This window comes from Cyrtonyx montezumae, unplaced genomic scaffold (assembly GCF_038088225.1).
Source record: "Cyrtonyx montezumae isolate F1298 unplaced genomic scaffold, pur_monq_1.0 scaffold_5, whole genome shotgun sequence".
Lineage (NCBI taxonomy): Eukaryota > Metazoa > Chordata > Aves > Galliformes > Odontophoridae > Cyrtonyx > Cyrtonyx montezumae.
The window spans coordinates 18,742,899-18,763,342 of record NW_027072056.1 but is presented as its reverse complement, the minus strand read 5'-3'; the positions used below and the strand labels follow the sequence as shown (position 1 = coordinate 18,763,342).

At 48.6% G+C, this 20,444-nt stretch overlaps 1 protein-coding gene across 4 annotated transcripts in view; it reads right to left on the bottom strand.

The window, feature by feature from the left end:
- The window catches only part of TNIK (TRAF2 and NCK interacting kinase), a 135,500-nt gene extending 127,916 nt beyond the window's left edge, over window positions 1–7,584 (bottom strand). For 3 of the 4 annotated variants that reach the window (XM_065748449.1, XM_065748451.1, XM_065748450.1), the window contains exon 1: window positions 7,342–7,584. In XM_065748449.1, coding sequence (XP_065604521.1) covers window positions 7,342–7,398 — 57 coding nt within the window. In that variant the 5' untranslated portion in view covers window positions 7,399–7,584. The remainder of the gene's footprint in view (window positions 1–7,341) is intronic. The other variant, XM_065748452.1, reaches the window with a different exon arrangement.
- Window positions 7,585–20,444: the final 12,860 nt, after the last annotated feature.

Sequence of the window (20,444 nt, the reverse complement as noted above, 5' to 3'; positions counted from 1 at the left end):
CAGCCCCACATGTCAAAGGGATTATTGAGCATATTAACCCAACCCGTGGTAGAGTATTTCCTGTACCGTCAGGTGTCATGTGGAGACAGAGCTCCTCAACCACTAAATTAGGAGAGGACAGCTGAGATCCCTCAGCATCCTTGCCACGGACGGGCATGACCACTCCAGGGCACTTGGCTCAGAAAACACAGTTTTGTCCATTAGAAAACACAGCCATTACCAGCCCAGTCACCAGCACAGCACTCTGTGTTGGTATTTATAGCAGCGAAACATTCTAACAAGGAGCAGGGGTAGTCACAGTGGCTGAGAGATTGACTTTGGAAACCATCTGAAAACCGCTCTCACTACTGGAATCCCATTTAGCTATTACAGCCTCTTGAAACATACTAATACACCGATCCCCGCAGAATAGAAATAGGAAGGACAGAGTCATCACAGTATTTACTGAAGCTAATCAATACATGAACACTGAAGATTTATTGCAGCAAAGACAGCCAGTCTGCATGGCCAGAAAATGCATTTAAAGCTCTTTCCATTTTGTTGCCTTGGCCTCTGGTTTCACTGCAAAGCACATCCATTTTTTTGCACACCCACGTTTCTAGATGCACCCAAATGGAGAAATCTACAGACACACAAAGGAAGCCCTCCTTGGCACGCCCTCAGAGGAGGAAAAAACACAACACACAAAGGTTCCTTTTCACATGCCCATTCCTTCACCCCAGATCTAGCTGCTTTTGTCCCACAGAACTCAGCTCCACACTCATTTTCAGTCCGCTTGTGCAAGCTAGAACCATACATACCACATTTCAAACATAATAAACTTCTGCCATCAATATCAACTATAAATGCACAGATCTGATCTGGAAATCTGGAGCTGTTCTGAAGGTCTGTGTGCCAGGTACCCACGATCTGAGCTGTTTGCTGTATCCGCCACGTGGCCCACAGTGCAATACTTCTAAGAAGCATGGCAGCAAGACAGGAAGGAGATCTGCAACTTCTCTTTTGCCAGTTTATCTCAAAATCATATTACGTTTTTTTACTTTTTGTACAAAAGAGAAAGGAAAAGTCAAGTCTATGCTGATTTACAGTGAGATTTCTATTGTTGCCTGGACATCAAACAGCACCCAATTAGTCCTGCAAGGATCTGACCCACAAATTATGAAAATAAATGCCTCTGAAGCTTTGATCTCTTGTATTTCTGTAGCACGCTACAGCAGTTATTAGGCACATTTTATTACATTCAAGCTGTGCAATCTCTTCCTCGGCAAAGGCTCTGCTGCCTCAAATGCATCCTAAAGGCTCCATCCAGCAGATTAAGGGCATGGTCCCAAACAGTCGCTTCTGTCATGCACCAAGCACATGACTCAGCTGGCAGCAGGCTTTTTCCTGCTGAGTTTCAAAATTAGGAGCAAAGAGAATTTTTAAAAGGCAGGAGAACGAGGGGGAAGTGTCAGCCATCGAAAAGGAATTTGGGATTCTTTGTTAGTTTATAAAGGAATATACATCCTTTGCAATATCCTTGGCTCCTGAAAAGTGTTGTTTAGCTCTTCTGCAAACAATTTATCTCTTTCTGTACTCTGAAATGACACTGCTGAAGGAAGCAAGCAATAACTGTAACAAAAGGTTTCATGCACGCTGGAGCTGAAAACCACACGTGCGCTCACACGAACAGAAACACATCCGCCCACCCTCGCTGCAGTGGCAGCATGAAAACGGAGAGGATGTTACGCTGGGGCTGCTCAGGATTTACTCAGCAGAGCAGCTCACAGCGAGCCCTGCACCTGCCAGAGGCCACCGCAGCCTGTACGGGGGAAGGATGGGACCAAGTGGAGCAAGCTGGTCTCACTTAATGGCGAGAGGGTGGTGTCTGAGCAAAGCCATTAATATCTGATAGACCTTCTGTAGCAGAGCTGCTTATCAGCAGCAGAACAAAGTGCACGGCTCCTGCTGCATTCACAGCAGCTCGTCAGCTGAGCACGGGGCAGTGAAGACTGTTTGCTCACCTAGTGCAGGAGGAAGCGCTGGTTCTCAGCAATGCAAGACACATCTGGATTCCCCAGTGCTGGCTGCCTGATTACAATCATCTGTAATTTACTGCCAATACAGAACCTTGAACTTCTGGCATGCACCGCAGAAAATTAACACTGAAAAGCAACATTCCAGATCAAAGGGAAAATGGCTCTCTGCGCACTCAAAGCACTTGCCATGACAAAATAAAATCAGGTGTGCAGAGAGCTGTAACTGAGGTCTGATTAAACTTCTTAGCGAGGTTACCCAACCTTGCTTGCTTTGCCTCTCCTCCCAGTAACAAGGGCGAGCGCCCCAGGACTGGCCCCTCCATGCTGAGCATCCTCACCCTGTGGGATGTGGCCACACCACAAAGGGTTCGTCTCAATCCAACAGAGAGAGAATGTGGGCAGAGGAAGGGTCCTCATTTCAGCAAAATCACAAGTGACATACACCCAGAACACCAAACGTATTTTATATCACTTGTTTTCCCGAGAACAGGGCAGGCAGCACACTGGTGTCAATGCAGCACTGCCGTTCAAAGTGACAAAAGGGGACAGGAAGAGGGGACAGCAACCCTGATTTAATGAAGCTGTGAAAGTCTGCAGGGTGGAGAACCAACAGCACAGTCAAGGCACAGCACCTCGCCCTTCACACCCTGACACTGCATCCCATGGCTCACGTCTAACGTTAGCTTCTCCCTGGGGGTACGCATGGGAGAACTGGCAGGACTCTCCCCATTTGTATTTTAGGCAGGAAGACATCAGACAGGGATCAATACCACGTCCTTGCTCGCAGGGCTGGTGCTGATGTATATAACGATGGGTGCACAGTGGCTGTGGGTGCGTTAGAGACAGTCCTGGTTTGCTAAGAGCAGCTCAGAGTCCAGGCTCAGGGTGTGACAGCAGCTTATGTGTGACCTGGCAACGCAGAAATAATGCCTCCAGAGATCAGGCAGAGTAAGCAAGCTGTCCCAGCACAGAGCTGAAGGAGATGTGGAGGCTGCACGGCTCCAAAAGGTGAAAATAGCAGCCATGCAAGAGGGCTGGACAGAAGATGACTGTTTCTGGTGTAACTTCTCATAAACACGTACACAATACGCACATACGGGCAGGAGACAGTGGCTGCACCACAGCCAGCACTGCTTGCTTGAGGGGTGGAAGTGAGATGCAGAAGCAGGGCTCTCAGACCTGGACATTTTTATTCCTTCAGGGATTATTTGGACTGAGGTTTTAGGTTAAAAATAAAGAAAAAAGGCTCAAGATTTACCAAGTCTGTAGGTACAGTCACAGCCCATAGCTTACACTGATGGACAACTACCAAGAGGGTCCAACCTCGCAAGTTCCAGCTAAATAAACACTTCTGCTGAACACAGGTCCCAAATTTTGCATGGTAGCGTAGCATGTAAAACACAACATAAAGATGTCTTTAATCTTCATCTCCAAAAGCCATCTCTAGTAAAATTAGTTCCTCTTTCTATTTAGGAAGAAGGTGACCTTTGCAAAAGCTGCCTCAATTCTGTTGAGCTACGGTTTCTTAAAAGGAGTTGGAAGAAGCTTAACGTAATGCTGCAGAGATAATGCTCCCAAGTGGTGGCTGTGGTGCTCATACCCCATTAAGGACTTCTCCTAAATCTTTAATGACTCTGAATTACTCCATAACCTGATGGAGTTCAGAACACAGGGCAATGCCAGCGCGTTGGAGCTTTTTTGTTTGTTTGCTTTGATTTTAATAAGAGAGTTTTTAATTTTCACTGACAGTGATCAACTAATGCAAACAAACGGCCACAGAGCTCCACTCCTATACAAAGCACATCTAGAGGAACAGCAGTGACATTTTTGGGTTTCATCCAACTCTTCCCAGCAACAGCTAATACCCATCGGCTCCTTAACTTGGCGCTGCCTCCTCTCCCAGCCTGAGCACTAAAGGCCAGGCGGTCCCAAAACAACCAAGGATTTTAGGATCCAGTTTCCAGAGAGTGCACGGTCACCACTGTGCAGGAGTAAATAGCAAAACCTCGTTTTTTGTTAATGAGCCCAGAAGAGAGCATCCAGGTATGTGGAGAAAACAATCACTCCTTCCCCCACAAAGCTGTTTTTAAGTAGGAAACCTTCTGCCAAGCCTAGGTGAGCCATTCCCAGGCATAAGAAGCATAGCTGTGAGTAGGTGATCTTTGTCCTGAGTCCCCCCATGCACTGCAGAGCATGAGCAGGGGACAGGGCCAGCTCCAGGCAGAGCACCCCAAGCACATCCTCTGCTGCAGCTGCAGAGCCCACAGCCATGGCCGCATGTCAGCCAGAAGCCCGGCTACAAACAGACGTGGTGGAGGGAAAGCTACTGACCTGGATATTTTAGAGGGATCGAGGCCACTGGCTTCAGCGTGAGATGACACTCACCCAGACACACGCTAAAATCAAATGGGAAGAGCAAAAAGCCAGGGCTGTCCTTCTGACTGCTCTCCTGCAGTGCTCAGCTGTGCATGCAGCACCACGGAGCACAGCCTGCTGCATCACACCACGGAGCACACCCTGCTGCATCGCTGCTCACACACGTTCTCATTTTCTTACACACACACACACAAAATCTGCTCTGTCGACAGCCTGCGTAAATCCCTGCATTAATCATGATTCTGCTAATAGCAACGCCAGGCCATGGGGCTATTCATGCTGAGCAGAGCAGTAGAAATACCTCCCAGCCCGGACAAAAGAACATTATAATGCAGTTTATCTTATCCCCTTGTCAGTGTAATACGCAGCACTACCTGTTCAATGGCCTCATCACTTTAAATTACAGTTTTCTGCAACATTAACAATCCTCATTACCAGCGCTACGAAGACCTCTATTGTAAGAGCCTTCCTGATGCTGGAGCTTCTCCCTGCAAACCTCACTATGCTGACACGGGGACACCTGGCTACCATGGCAATGAGCAGAGGATAACATGATTGATAGAAATATGTTGCAAAGGAGGCAGGAGCAAGCCCGAGGTGTGCTCTGAGCTGCAGCAGGCCATGCGCTGCAATCAGAATTTGGTGCTTTGTTCCGGGCCATGAGCACGTAAAGCAGCACAGCACAGTTGCACAGCCAACACGAACCAGTGTGACAAAGCACAACTGCATGGGGGCTTTGGTGTCCCCTCTGTGCCCAGCCCTGCACACACCTCTCTGCTCCAGAGGGATGGAGCATGCTGGTAGAGGTCCACCTTTTTTTTTTTTTTCTTATAGGCGTTGGCATGTTCTTCAAACTCAACCTCCTGGAACACCTCGGTGACTCAAACTCAGCGATAAGCAGCCCAAGAGCATTCCTTCCTCACTGCTAAGAAGCCATTCTTTCCCCCCCCTAGACTTTGAGCCACCCCCAGCTGACACCCCTCACCCCTCGGCGCAGACCCATCCACAGCACCAATCCAACGTTCCTCTGATCTTCCCATATATGAAATTTTGCAAGGCTTGGGGAATTACTCCTCACTGCTGAGTTTTGTGCTCAGGCAGCAAATTTACTATTGATTTCTGATTCAGACTCTGCGGAATGATTCACGCTTCTTGCCCGATCTGCTGAATTTATGACCTTTAACAATTATTCTAAGTGCTAAAAGAGCTTAGTTTAGAAGAAGATCTATTCCTTGGCAAATTAAAGCCCTATTCTTGTCTCACTTATAAACCAACACATCTCTCATAATTTAAGGGAAAGTGCCATAACAGGTTTCTCTCCCCATCAGGAGACCGCCTCTTGGATGCAGCCAACTTTTTCTAATCCTAATTTTATAGTGGGAGTCCAAAAATCCCAGTTTTATAACGGGACTCCCCAAATCCCCTTCCTGCAGGAGCAGCCCCCTGTGAACCCCTCCCAGGGGGAGTTTCAAGTCCTCGTACCCTGAGGGATTGCAGACAGGCAGGGGTAGAGATTTCTCAGTAAAATGAAAACAAAATTCAGGCTGCATCTTGAGCACTATTAAAAAGCCACAGGAACAGAAGAGCTAAGCTACACAGGGGCAGTCTTAAAAGGATCTAGTGACCTGGTTCACATACAGCTCCTAACACCAATGGTTAAATATAGATGCATACATGGCTAATGGGGGTGGGGGAGAAGCAGAGGGCTCTCCCTTCCCCCCCTCCAAGGACACCGCTACCCCCAATTAACCCCACTGGCTCCAGCTCCCTCACACCCAACAGGGAAAGGATCACTGCAGGTCCACTCCCTACAGGATGGTGGTGGGTCCCAGCCTGATGTGCACTGCATCCTGCTGAGCAAATACTTACACTATTAATCAACCAGAAACTCACCAGGAAGAAAGTAGGGCAAGTGAACAAAGATGGATTTTTTTTTTACTTTTTTTTTTTTTTTTTTGCACTGGAGCAAAAAATATTTCTAAAAATATACTTGAGCTTCTCCTCAGCAGGTTCTGCTTAATTTTATTTATTTCTCCACGCCAGCAGGTTGAGGGAAGCAGCCACCCATTCCCAGCAGCAAGCTGCTAAGAGCGAAGGGATGAAGAGGAAAAAAAATAAAAAAAGAACTTGCAGGAAAAACGACCTGGGGGTGGCATCGGGCCACGGGCGGAAGCTGACACGTTCGACATTTCAAGGGTATGGCAGCAGGACAGCGGTATCTCAAAGGGGGAGGCGAGGAGGGGGCACAGCGAGCGCTGGGAGCAGGGCTGCGTGGGAAGCAGCGCGAGCATCCGCATCCCGCATCCCTCATCCGCATCCATCCCGCATCCCCGGCCGCGCGTCCCTGCGTGCACGCAGCCACGAGATTGATGAACGGGGCGCGACGAGACGCGGCGCTGCCCAACCTCGATGTGGGCGGGGGGAGCACCGCGCTGCCCCCACCCCAAATCGCAGCGGGGAGCGGCCCCGCAGCTCCGGACGGGCAGCGCGGGGGGGGCACGCGGGCACTGGTTCACACACACACACACACATACACACACACGGCCGTGCGCCCGTGCGGATGCGTACACATGGGCGTACGCACACACGGGGGCACACGCGGGTGTACGTGCGTATGTGCATAGCCCCGCTTACACGCGCACATACATCCACATACGTGCGGTGGTATTCGTACACGCTTCACCTCGACGCAAGGGCACGCGCATTTATGCGGATACGGAGACAAGGCACGCACGCTCGTGTAAGAAGCAGGGGTACACGCGCATACATTTCTACGCGCACATCTGTCCGGACGCGGGGGGACAGGCACACGCACGGTGCACACGCACAGCTGTACGCACATGCACCTACATAGGCGCACACAGCCCGACGCGCTCCCGCACGTGTGCACCGCCCGCATCGCATCGCATCGCGGCCCCGCTCCGTTCCGCCCCGCCGCCCGCCTCACCCGCAGCGCCGAGAGGTCGATCTCGTCCAGGCTCCGCGCCGGCGAGTCGCTCGCCATGTTTCCTCCGCCGCCGCCGGCGAGGCGGCCCCGCCACCACCGAGCTGGCAGTGGCGGCCGGCGCGGCGCTGGCGCTATTTAACGCCTCCTCTCATGCGGGGCTGCCGGGGAGGGAGAAGCTGCCGCCGCCGCCCCTGCCCCTCCGCCCGCGCCGCGGCACCTAGGGGCGGCTAGGGGCGGCTAGGGGCGGCCGCGGGCTGCCGGCGGGCAGGGCACGCCGCGGGCTGCGCCGGGATGGCGGCGGCGGCGCCGCATCGCATCGCCGCCCGCCCGGCCCAGCGCGCCGCCGGGGCCGCCTGTCAGTCAGCGGCGGGAGGGAGGGGGCGGGCAGGGGGGCGGGCGGTGCTGCCACGCGTGGGGCTCGCGCGGCCCTTTGTGTGCGTGGGAGCGGGCTTCGGGTGCCGCTGAGCTGCTCCGTGGGCAGCGGCACGGCGGGGCTGAGTCGGGCGTCGCGTCCGCGCCCCCGCCCCCGCCCCCGTGCCGACCCCAGCCCGCGCCGCATTTTTGGCCCAGATCCGCCATTTGGAGTCCATGGAGCCGTTGGGGTTGGAAAAGGCCTCTGAGGACCTCTAATCGCACACCTGCTGTGGTGCTGCCCGCTAAGCCGTGCCCTTAAGTTCTACATCTGCCCTCTCCTTGTACACTTCCAGGGACGGTGACTCTGCCGCTGCCCAGGCAGCCTGCACCGGTGCCTGGCCACTCCTGAGAAGAAACGTTCCCTGATAACCAAGCTGAACCTCCTCTGGCACGATTTGAGAACATCACTCCTTGTCCTATCGCTGTCACCTGGGAGCAGAGGCCGACCCCCAGCTCGCCACAACCTGCCCTCTGAGCATTGTAGTGTGCAATAAGCTCTCCCCTGAGCCTCCTCCAGACTGAACAATCCCAGAAATGGCCAAAACCTCTCCACACCCCACTAAGTAGACTCAGCACTGAGTGTTTTCCCTGTTTCCCTTTTTCGGATGTAGTTTCTGCCAACCCAGGTGCCATGTATAAATATATACATATAAAAAATCTGTTGCCTTTGAGCAAACCGTATGGGAGCTGCGCTGACAACATCAGCTCTCCCCGGCTCATGTCAGGATCTCGCAATATGCAGAGCTGGGAAGCGGAAACCCTACACATGAGTCAACTGGCAGGCGGATGGGGTTTTCTTACTCTTCAGGCTGGAGGTGCGCTTTGTGCATCGAAAACAATTGCAGTTAATTGCAGAGAGAGCAGCAGTGGGGGACTTGGGTTGGTAAGCAAAGCCTGGTGCAGGTGAGGTGCATGGGGCCGCAGTGTGGATGGCTCATTCCCTTCATCCAACCCACAGATCGTCAGTTTTTGTGCAGTGATCAGTCCTTGGTTGCATTTCAGAAGTCATCATCTGCTGTCCTCTGATGTATTTCCCGCCCAGAAACATAAGGTACAATTTTTGAAACACATGAAGATTTTTAGAAAATAAATAAAAGATGGATTTCTGCTCCAGTCCTGCAAACAGACGGATTGCCCTGACCCTCTGCGTGCGTGCAAAGCCCCGAGCTAAGCTGTGATGTAATTACAGTCTATCCTCTCTCTGTCAAGATGGCAAAAACGCAGAGAACCCTTCCATACCAATAACTCACTATCAGTGAGTGGTAGTGAATAGAGAGGCCTGGCGAGGGCCCAGGCTGCAGGAAGCTTTTTATACAGAAAATTAAGTTTCCACATGTTATTTTTCTTTTTTTTTTTCTACTGCACCTCTGTATATGCTTTCTGCCAGGAGCATCCAAACAAAACCTTGCTGTTGGAGTCATTACGACTAGAAGCAGAGCACTCTGTTGAATCAGCCCACCTGGCATGCCCTCTGTGACAGTGGCAGGGCCCCATTGTGTCTCACACGTGGTCCCACTGCTGCACAGAGCAGGAGCCTGGGACACCTGTCCTACATCACAGCTCCCCAAGCTCTTGCTCCACCCCATGCACAGCACTGCAGAAACTGGGGCCACTTGGTGGCAAGGTGTTGCTTTTGTCATGCCACCCCCATCTGGGGGATGGAGACATGACAATGTCAGCTTTTCCTACAGGTGGCAGTTCTCAACCTTGGTCAGTGAGCACCTTAATGAGCCAAACAAAGCTCACCTGTTGGCAGTGCGGGGCTAATGTCGGTGGTTTTGATTTATTCATTAAAGGGCACTGACTCACATATAAAACTATTCTGTTCATTTGACCTCTGCATAAAATTAAATATAATCACCTAGAAGTTCCCCTGCTGCTGTGTTGTGGGGCTATATGTGGAAGTAGTGAGTGTAAATGACATGCAAGGCCTTGTCTGATTAGCAAGAGATTCAGGTGCTTTGGATCTTCTCTAAAAGGATCCTTCTCTAAGACCGAAGAGAGAAAAGGAATGCAGCAAACATGAGAGCTAGGCTGGGCCCTGTTTTGGGACCTACTGCATGATTTATTCCAGCAGCCTGTGTGGACCACAAGTTCCCAGTCATTCCCTGACCACTTGTCCCCATGGCTGGTGACAGCATCATTTCTCCAATCCCCAAATCCAGGTGTTGTTACCCTAGTGACTGCCCACATAATGCGATAGTTAAACTGCTCAAACCGAATGCAGGATGTTGAAAAATTAATACTGTGAAACCCATAATAATTGGATTTTAAGTTAAGTTGATAACAAGCAGTTGTATTAAAAGAAACAGAAATAAATGGCAACTTATGTCCTACCTGCATCTATTGATCTTCCTAAATGCACTTCAACTGATTCATTATCACTTACTGATTGCTCGTCCTTTTACAGACACAGGTCCTTCCAAGGAGGGAAGTGTTTTTCCATAGCATCCTTGGAGCTGGGCAGGACTTTGTGTGTGAACTTTGCTGTCAGGATTTTTCCTATAGCCATACAAACAAAAAAAATCCATCCTGTGAGTAGTTAATCATTTCCTTGCTTACACAGTTGGTCTGGTGGAACACAGCACCTTGTTTATGTGGTCAGTGCATCATTGCATTGCTGTTTGAGAGCCCGCTGGTGTTGTAAGACTTTATTTTGTCATTTAGCCACTTTTGTTTCTGCCTCTTCTGTGAAGAAATAAACATCCAAGGAAGCTCTCCTCTTGGGGAGGGCATCAGATCTTTTATAGTCATTTAAAATGTGCCAGTTGTGCTTGCTTAGAAAGCAATCAAAATCCTATTTTTGCACTGTTAGCCAAAACCTAAACACAACCCTAACAACCAAGTTCCTGTAGCCCCACAGAGGAATACTAATTTCTCCTTTTTTTTTTTTTTTTGCTGAGATCACGAGGATAGCATCTGTATGCAGCAAGGGAGCCACATCCCCTGATTCACGAGGGAGCGCTCCAGAGCCCTTTCAGTGCAGCACAAACAGCTCTGCTCTAAATTCTGCCTTTGCAACCCTCTCCATGGGTGCTGTTTCCTTTCCAAATTCCTTTTATCAAAACTATTTAGGCTCCTGATATGTATTCGTGGGTGTTTTTTTTTTTCTTTTTGGTTCTTTTTTCTGGTGACCAATCTGGATCTGAGCTACCCTGAGACAAACAGCGTTTACATTCACTTTCCCTCTTCCATCACGGCTTGTCTCGCAGACTGAAGACAGCCCCAGGCCTGGGAAACACCTGACCTGAAGCCACCCCCATCTGGGATTAAACACAGATCAGTCGAACAAGAGAAACTGGCTCTATCTTTTGTCAGATGCAAATTGCTGGGAGTTAATTAAGACATATTTCAAGATCAGTGAGGGTTGTTTTTTTTTTTCCTTAATGTTAATCTGTCCTGAGGTGTGGGTAGGGTTCACATTATCTTCTTAGCAAGGGGGTTACAAGGCTGGAGCTGCACATAGCAGTTAGCAAAGGTGATCACGGTGAAGATCCCACGTGTGCAGGCTGCTCAGGGACCTGGCACCTGCAGGCCAGAGGCAATGTAGGCCCATATCCTTCTTGGCGTACTTATTTTTCCAGATTTTCATTTCTTTTTAATGATCGATGTCTTCCCCATGGCTTGTGAAAAGTGTTGTTTCCCAAAGGAGGTAGAGCTGCAACACGAAGTGATTCTGCCTCGTTACAAGCAGGTTGAATACTAACTGTTTCGTTCTAATAAATAAATAAATAAATAAATAAATAAATAAAAGTCTTTTATGTACAAAAGAGAAAGGTTAAGCTGCAGAACAGAGTTTTGAAGTCTGATATTTCAGGCTTCCCACTCACAGTCAATGACTGAAGCAGAAGCCAGTCAGAAAACAACTGGAGGTACTTTAAGCAACTCAAAACACTGAGTGGTGCTTAATGCAATGTCTGAGTAGGAAGACAGGGCCTGGGCCAATTGCTGGTGCTTTATGTGAAGGTTCTCTCTGACATGTTTACTTCCTCATGCCTGCACGGAGATGTGGCAGTCTATGAAAGCAGTGCTCTTGGAATTAGATGAAAATGGCTTTAAGAAAAAAAAGGAAAAGAGTTTCTAGGTCCTGTCATAACAGGGAGACGCTTAAAAAAGATAACCCAAATGTTCAGTACAGGCAAGCTATGCTGTGCTTTCAAGGGATAGATGTAGGATTTCAAAGACATCAGACATTCTGGCTTGCTGAAACACAAAATCACCGTCAAAGCTCCAACAAACATCACTTCACCCTGTCAGAAAGGACTCTACATATATAAATATACACCTGTGCTCAGACTTTATGTGTGGAAGTCCTTCCACAGCAGGCAGCAGGGATGTGGCTCCAGGATGCCTTCAGGCCCTGGAGATCCTGCAGTTTGTGTATTCTGAGTGACAGGCCATCACAGGAAGCAGCAGACTGCCTTCGACATCAGTGCTGTGCCCCTCTGAAGGCCTTTTCCAGCCTGCAATATGGAACAGCCTTCCCTCCTACCAGTCCCAGCTAAAGGCATTACCACCACCTACAGACAGAAAAGTCAATGGGAGTGTGAAGGGCTGGTGAGGAGCCCAGCCAACATGGCTGTAGCATCTCCTTGCCACAAACATGGCCTAGTGACTAACACAGTTAACACAAACATGGCCCATCGAGGGCCCTGAAGCCCATATCACTGAGAGATAACCTCCAGAGAGCCACAAGACAGACAAGCAGACTACAGGAGGTTATAGCAAGGGAAAAGCCTTTGAAACAAGCATTGGGTAGTAACAAGAGGCAAAACCATGGAAAGGCAAAAGAGTAGAAGCTCTGCAGCATCCCCTGGCCAGCAGAGGCCGGACAATGGGAAGAGCCAGGTCAGCACACGGGGCAGCTCAGGGTTACACAAAACAAAAGGAAACAGGTGTAGTTAGACAAGTCGATCGTAGTGCTGACATGTGGTTTCTAAAAAATGAAAAATCACTGAAACGTCAGGCAGGAAATGAGGTGGTTTTGAAAATGAGAGTCTGTAAAAGATGTGGAATGATTTGACAAGAGCCAGCAGTGAGCACTTGAAGCCCACAAGGGCAACTGCATCCTGGGCTGCGGCACAAGAGAGGTGGCAGTGGGCAGGGAGAGGACTGTCCCTCCTGCTTTGCTCTCGTGGGGTCCGTCTGGAGTGCTAAGGGTGTTTACTCAGCCTGACAGTGATAGGACAAGGGGAAATGGTTTCAAACTAAAATAGGGGAGATTTAGGCTGGATATTAGGGGGAAATTTTTCACTGAGGGTGATGAGGCTGCCCAGAGCTGTGGGTGCCCCTTCCCTGCAGGTTCCCAAGGGCCCTGGGCAGCCTGAGCTGGTGGGCAGCCAGTCCACTGCAGCGAGTTAGGAGTGGGTGGACTTTAATATCTTTTCCAACCCAAGCCATTCCATGATTTTGTGACTCCATCTTCAGTCAGGAGAGCAGAAAGGAGCAGCCTGATTCTCTCCTCCAACTGGGAAAAATCCAGAACTGGTCTGAGCCCACGGTCTGGGCTCTGACAGATGTGTCACAGCAAGAAACCTTTAGCTAGAGACAAAATAGCGTGAGGATTCTGAGAGACTCAGACAAGCCTTCATAATGAATGCAGATCAATCCCAAGGAGCAGAGAGGTAGCTGAGCCTCATTCCCCCTGTGCACCAGTGTTGGAGTAGGAAGGATGAATTGGAAAATTTCCTTTGAAATATTGGCCCCTACAGGCTCAAAGCGGACAGCATATTAAAGGAGAGATATTTAAAAGTGGCAGTATATACTTAATTAATCTCAGTGTTTCAGAAGTTTTCACTTCTCGGTTTGTGGCTTGCACTGAGGGTACTGTAACCACTCCCTGTCCTATGATTCCTATTAGGCAGTAACAATTGGGTGTTTTCCCTGTTGATTTGCTCCTTGTCATCCGTTATATACCACTTGGCTTTTAACAGCACAGACATTATGCACTGAATGCAGAGAAATAACATCTAGAAGAGAAAGAGTCGAGTGCCAAAAGCATACAATTTTCCTTACCTGACATAAATGACAGCCCAGCATTAAATCAAGTCAGAGGTGCTGCTGTGAAACAACTGATACATGAATAAAATAAACAGGGATCAATCCTTGCGTGTGCCTTGACTGATGAAGGGGGAACAGACACAAAGTGCTGGCTGACTGCTGTGGGCACAGGATCAGGCTGTCACAGCCAGGGAGCTGAGCAGGAGTGAGACACAGCAAATGTGACATGAGGCCAGAACGCTGTGCGGTGGGTTTGCATGGAAAACACCAGGCTGGATTTGCTGGTGAGCAGTGGCAGAGGTCTCTGGAGAGTGGTCAGTAGGGGAGGTGGGCCCACAGTGAGATCCTTGAGTCTTAAGACAAAGAGCATGCTGCACACAGCTCCATGGGGATAATGCCTCCAACCCACAGCTCCCTTACCCGGGTGCTTCCTCTCTGCAAAACAGCTCTGAGTTATTTAACTGTTACAGGAGAATTCAGTGCTTTACTTAATAAATTAGGAAATAAGAAAGACATATCCCAACACAAATTCCACTACTCTACATAGGCAGGTGGTGGACTTAGTGGTTTATGAGCAATCATACACCTAAATGCCACACAGCCTAGTGTGAGTTCTGCAAGTGGTGTAGCTGACACAGGCTGTTTGTTGAAGGGGAATTAGGCTGTTCCTCTGCAAAACGGAGTGTTAAGAGCTAGTCTGGCTGCAAGTTGATGGCTGTCAGACTGCTGAATCCCACACTTCTTTTGGAAAATAGGATTTCGGCTCCTGAAATGCTCTGGCTCTCTTTCAGCTTTGATTTTCTCTCTTTTCTGTCCATAACATCAGCTAGTTTAAGAGCTGAGATGCAGCTGGCCTAAAATTACCTATTGAAAGCAACAAAAAAACCCTGTAAGACAACTATAAGACAGCATCTTCTTCCAAGCATTCCAAACAGCCACATTTGCCTTTACTAGTGACACTTTATACTGATTCAGGTCCTGACACTGAAGGACAATAAGCAATTTGGAAACAAAATGAGCACATGAGCCTAATACCAATTGAGATTAAACAAGGTAAGGCCAAGAAAAGCAACAATCATTTCATCAGAAAGAAATAAGTTTATAGGATGAAAATGGCATTACTTTACATAGCATTGAAAAATGTTCACTTCAATTCTATCAACAAGAGGGACAGGGAAATAGGTTAAATTAGAAACCTAGCAGAAGGCTGTGTTCCACTAACATCCACACTAACTTACTTTTGTAGACTTATGATCGTATGCCAAAGGACAAGTCCCTGGCCTAGTCAAAAAGTTGGGTTCTTCCAGGTGCCTCAGTGTTACTACAGAGAGGGGATGGAGCTGGTTCACTTCACTGACAACCCAAATCTCACTATATTCAACTATTTTGCAGTTCCTGGAACCACACATCTGTATGTGAGTTTCAGTTCTTATTTGGGAAGAAAGAAGAAAGCAAAAGTCTTAGCCCTAGAAAAACAAGTGTGAGACTACAATCTTTGGGAGGATAAGGAGAAACAAAGGTAAATTCAAAGGACCTGAAGTTGAAGCCCATGTGATCCTGCGGTCATGGGAGACTGCTCCCTCCACACCTCCTCTCAATTACAGCCTGTCATAGCTTTACCAGCTGTAAAAGATCGGGAATGTGGGTGACAGCTTAGGAACAGTCAGTATAATCTGCCACCAGCTCCCTAAAAGGAAATCTTTAGCTAACAAGTATGCTCCAGGATTTTGAGCTGGCAGATAATGATTAAACAGTGAATAAAATGTAACTGAAGCCAGTGGAAGCCTTTGACATCATGCCATGCACTACACTGTCCCCAGAAAGAGTGAGAAAGTCAGCACAGCCCATGGGCTTTGTGCTCCTCACTGGCAATTTTATCATCTCCATATGTGAGACACATCCTTCGCACTGCACTACAACACAGAGCTTTCCTAGAGCAACTCCGCAATGGATGAATAACATAAAATCTACACAAGATTCCTGCCCATCACAAGGGCAGATATTGGCTCTGTGCTTGCAGCCTGTTCTGCAAGGAGCAGGAACCACACGAACAAACAGATTTTGATTCTACTGCAAAAGTTTCTGTTTGAATCAGCATGTCTCAGCTTGGGGAGACCTGTGCTGCTGATGCATTTTGAGTAATTTCTGCACAAACCTTTCTGATTTGGTGAAAGGAACAATAATGAAATGATGAGACACAGAGGGTGCACAAAGTGGAACCCAAATTTGGATTGATTTAGATGATTCAGGCTTTTTTTTAGGGTACTGAGCAGTGAGTGCAGTGCAGCACATGCTTGTGCAACCCAAGAGCTTGATGCTGACGTGTCAGTTTGAATGAGTGATTCATTATTCCACACACGTGCTGGCTCCTCAGCCACTCCAGACTGTACCCATCTGGATCTCAGGAGAAATTCCTAGAGTGTGTAATTGTGTATAATGTGATCGTTCTGCAGCAGGAAATAGGTTTGTAAGCATTCTTACCCAGCACAATTGATGTCATACAGATACGGCTTGCAAGGAAACGCAGTGGAGAGATGCATTGCAGCGAGCCATTTGAGAGCTAACACAGCCTCCTGGGAGCCACATTTTAGGCAGGGAACATATTTAAGCCCAAACAAGGAAGGTGCAATGCAGTATTTCAATTAAAAATGGCTTGGTGTGGCTGCGTTAAGGGGAAAAGGGCAAAAGAGAGATGGAAAAAGGATTGCTGACCTGCAAGCACTGGGGAGAGGACGGGTGGCAAGCCAGAGGGGCAGAGGAGGATGCCGACAGGTGATGGAGTTGAGAGCACCCTCTTTCTTCTGCACTGCTGTGGCTGCAAGACCCACGGGCACAGCTGCTGACAGACGGCATCGCTCACCTGTGGCAGAGCCGGGCCGGGATTCGGGCTGGGTGAGCCCGCAGCACCCTCTAGAGGATAGCAGGCACCCAGCCCTGGCTGCCAGGGAGGGTGCGGGTGTACTGCTCACCATCTCTCTGCAGCCCCGTTTCCTTAGGGAGGTTTCATCCCTTGCTCTCTCTCGGGCTGTAGGGCACACAAAAGGAGTGAGGGTGAGTGTTACCTGAAAGTGACCTAACCCTGCAACCATGCTTTAGTGTGGCCCCAAGGGAGAACAACTTAAATCTGTTGGTTAATAAACAGGTGCATTGTGTTTGTATTATGCAATTGTGTTGCTGAACTCCCATCCTTCAATTCAGCGTGTGCTGCCCGGTACAGTTCTAGAGTGTATGGAGTTCACCTGGGCTGTGCTATGTAAAGGGCAAGAGATGTTGGAGGACACGTATCTGTGCTTATCCTCAGCTGTCCTTTCTGCTGTTCCCCATTTCTGATATTGCCAAAGTGGGGCTTTTCCATACAGAGCCATTACTGTGTCTCACATCAATTCCGTACACAGTACCCAGTTCATGTTTCTGAGGGCTTCTATTTGATGCAAGAACCATCTACCTACCCAAAATGGGAGTGTGCCTAAAATGTGAAATCCTAAAACGTAAGGAAATGCTGACATTTGAAGTCTCGCACACATCCTTCAGATTGAAATTAAAACACATTCTGCAAACAGCCTGACTCCTCTCCTGAAATGTGCATGCTACATTTGTGTTTCTGACATACAGCGAGCAGGTTGCAGCTCTGCTGAGCCCTGCTTGGGCCTTTAATTGCACTGGACCAGAGGAGAACAAGATAAGGATGCACACCTAGCAAAGAGATCAATTGCAAGCACTCTTCTGCCTGTTTTGGTGTACTTGTGGGCGCCCAAGGCACGCAGCAACCACCACATGCCCTGGCAGTTCCTCCTGGCCCAGGACTTGCAGCCCAGCACTGCAGTCCCTTATCCAACCACACAGCTTGGCTCAGGGCGGCTCTGCATGGGAAGGTGTCAGCAGGGCCTCTGAGCAGCATGCAGACCGCTCCTACTTCCTCTGGGCACCACTAACTCTGATAACAGACCTGCAAAGCTCTGATAACACTGCCTGCCTGCCTTTGTCCTCCAGTGGTAGCTTGAGGGGTGTTTAATTGTCAAGATCAGGCTGAATATGGAGAGATCACCCATCACAGAGTCTGGGTATAAACTGTTTCCCTTCCAGAATAATTTCTTCTTTTTCAAGAACTTCCCCCCCACCCCTCTTTCCAAATTAATTTCCATCCCTGCCACGAGCCTCAGCAGAAAGCCTTGCCATAATCACTTTGAGTGAAATATTCTGAGTAATCAATCAGAACAGTGGAACCAATTTGGAAACTGTCACTTCTAATTTTTCCAATAAGACCAAACTTGAGCATTTCACTCACACTGCTGTTGGGATTCGGGCTCTTACAGCCCTCACTCCACTGCATCAGTACTAGAAAGATGCACTTGAACATCTGAAGAGCTGGTGTAATTGCAGAGAAATAAAGACAGATTGATTTTTAGAGGGAAAACCTGTTTTTTCACTTGTAAGTGAATTTTTAATGGGTTAGTGGATGGGGTTGAAGTTGTGTGCCCAGTAAAAGCACCTTTGTGCCTATACATGTGATAGAGAAATGCAAGAAACAGAAGTTAATGCTTTCAGTTTGCAGGAGAGCTTGGAAATGCCACCGACGCTTTATTCATCTCTTCCCATGGAGGTCAGCAGCAATCTGCTTTTTCCTCTCTCAGCACTTTATTTCCTTTACTGAAAGTTAAAAGGCACAGTTGCAAGCTCATGCCATAGTGGAGATGGACTGTTTCTGACTGCATTTTTCATAATGCCTCGGGATCACTAGAACAGGATTGCTTGTTGATTTCAAGAAGTCCAATGTTCTCTTCCTGTGCAGTTTTACTTCAGCAAATTCTCCCCCCCGGGAAAACCCCAGTGATTCAGACCCACCTTTTTGTTTTTGGTGACTCCCACCAGGTCCCGCTGCTCCACACCCCACGAGCAGGATGTGGCTGCAGTCCCTAAAACCAGGAGGAACGAGACCAAAGCCAAGTGTTTCTGCACATGACACTCCATCGTATTTTCAGTCCTTTAATACACATTCATTTACCATACACAGAGTGGAGAGGAAAGCAATTATCAGCAGGAACGAGGGTACAAACTAGGTTCCAGCAGCCTTCACAGAAGGGATAGTGGGTGCTCACAGAGGCAGGGATGTGGGACCTGTGCTCAGCCCGCACTGGGAGCTCTCTTGTTGGGGACAGATTCTGCCAGAGACACGATACAGAAAGAAAACATTCCAGGAACTGTGACTTTTGACAACGTTTTTCTCTTTTCCCACTGTCAGGAAAAAGTCAGTACATTCAGAATTATTTACACCAAGGAGAGAACACCGGGAAGTTAAAAACAGAATAATCAAAGACTCGAAAATACAACAAGAAAGCAGGCAAGAAAAGTAAAGAAAAACCCATACAGGATCATCGCATTCAGTGGTCTGATGTAGTCTGTGTGTGTTCCCCTTTGATTCACTGTCACACTCCTGGTTTCAACCCTATCCTGCTCCCAGCAGGACCCCAGCTGTGCAGCACACTGTGCCCCCTGAGGACCTTTTGCAGAATGAGTGCCATGAAACATGAGTACGCATGAAGCATCCACAGCTCCCGTGTGTCCCTTCCACGGGCAGTGCAGAGCAGCAGCAGTGGTGGGGGCAGGGCAGGGGGACCAGGGTCTGAACGTTCAGCAGGAGGAGAGGGAAGCACTCATTTAAAGGGCCATCCAGATACCTTCTCATGGACCACAGATGAGGCTGCTGGGCATAGACTGCAAACCCAAGGGTGTTCTAGCAACAAGTGCAAAAAGGCACCGTTCCACTGCAACGATAGCACACCAAGCCCAAGTCTGATTGTGCGTGGATTTAAGGAACAACGGCATTGTGCACCATCACTGTCAGCCTGGACAAACCCACACTGAGGTCTTGCCTCGTGCCTCCATGAACACATCAGCCAGCTGCAGACAAGTCAGAGCACAGAGACGTGCCTCCCAGCTGCAAGCTGAGACCAGCAGCCAAAGCACTGCGTGCCCCTGACGTTACTGTTAGCAACATTCTTAGTATACGATGGCACCTGATCTCTCAGTTTTTAAACCATGCGTCAGTTCTATCGTGAAACATTTATCCAGTCCAACATCCATACGACAATATACATACAATTTAAATATTAGAATATTAAAATACATATATATATCATGAAGATATGATAAGGAGTGTAAGTTCCCGAAGTGGCATCTCTTAAGGAATAAATTAACAACAACAAAAAAGCATCGTACTTGGCTAAGCTGCAAATAAAGCCCAAGTCTGGGAGAAATATCCCTCCTTTCATTCAGTTCTAACAAATAAATGCCACAAGAAACAGTGCACATTTCCTGGCTTGCTAGTGCTTGAACCCACATCCTATGTTACAGTATCGTACATCTGCGAGCAATCCTTTGCAGCTGGAAGGTCTGAAAAGCCAAACTGCTCTGGCACTAAGGCCTAAGAAGTAGTGATTGTTCAGTTGAATAGACTCTCTCAAGGTCTTCAGCATCATGGGGTTCTTAATATAAGAAATAAAGCTCCAGCTGTCTCTGAGCAGAGCCGCAGAGCCCAGGTATGGCCAGCAATGGCCCCAGGGTACAGACAAGTGGAGTGTACATTGCTGCTTGGGTGTGCAGAGCTGTTCTCCACTAACACCTGCAGCTATGAAGCCCCAGTAGTTTGCTTCCACCTTTAAGACAATATCATTTAATGATTATAACCATCT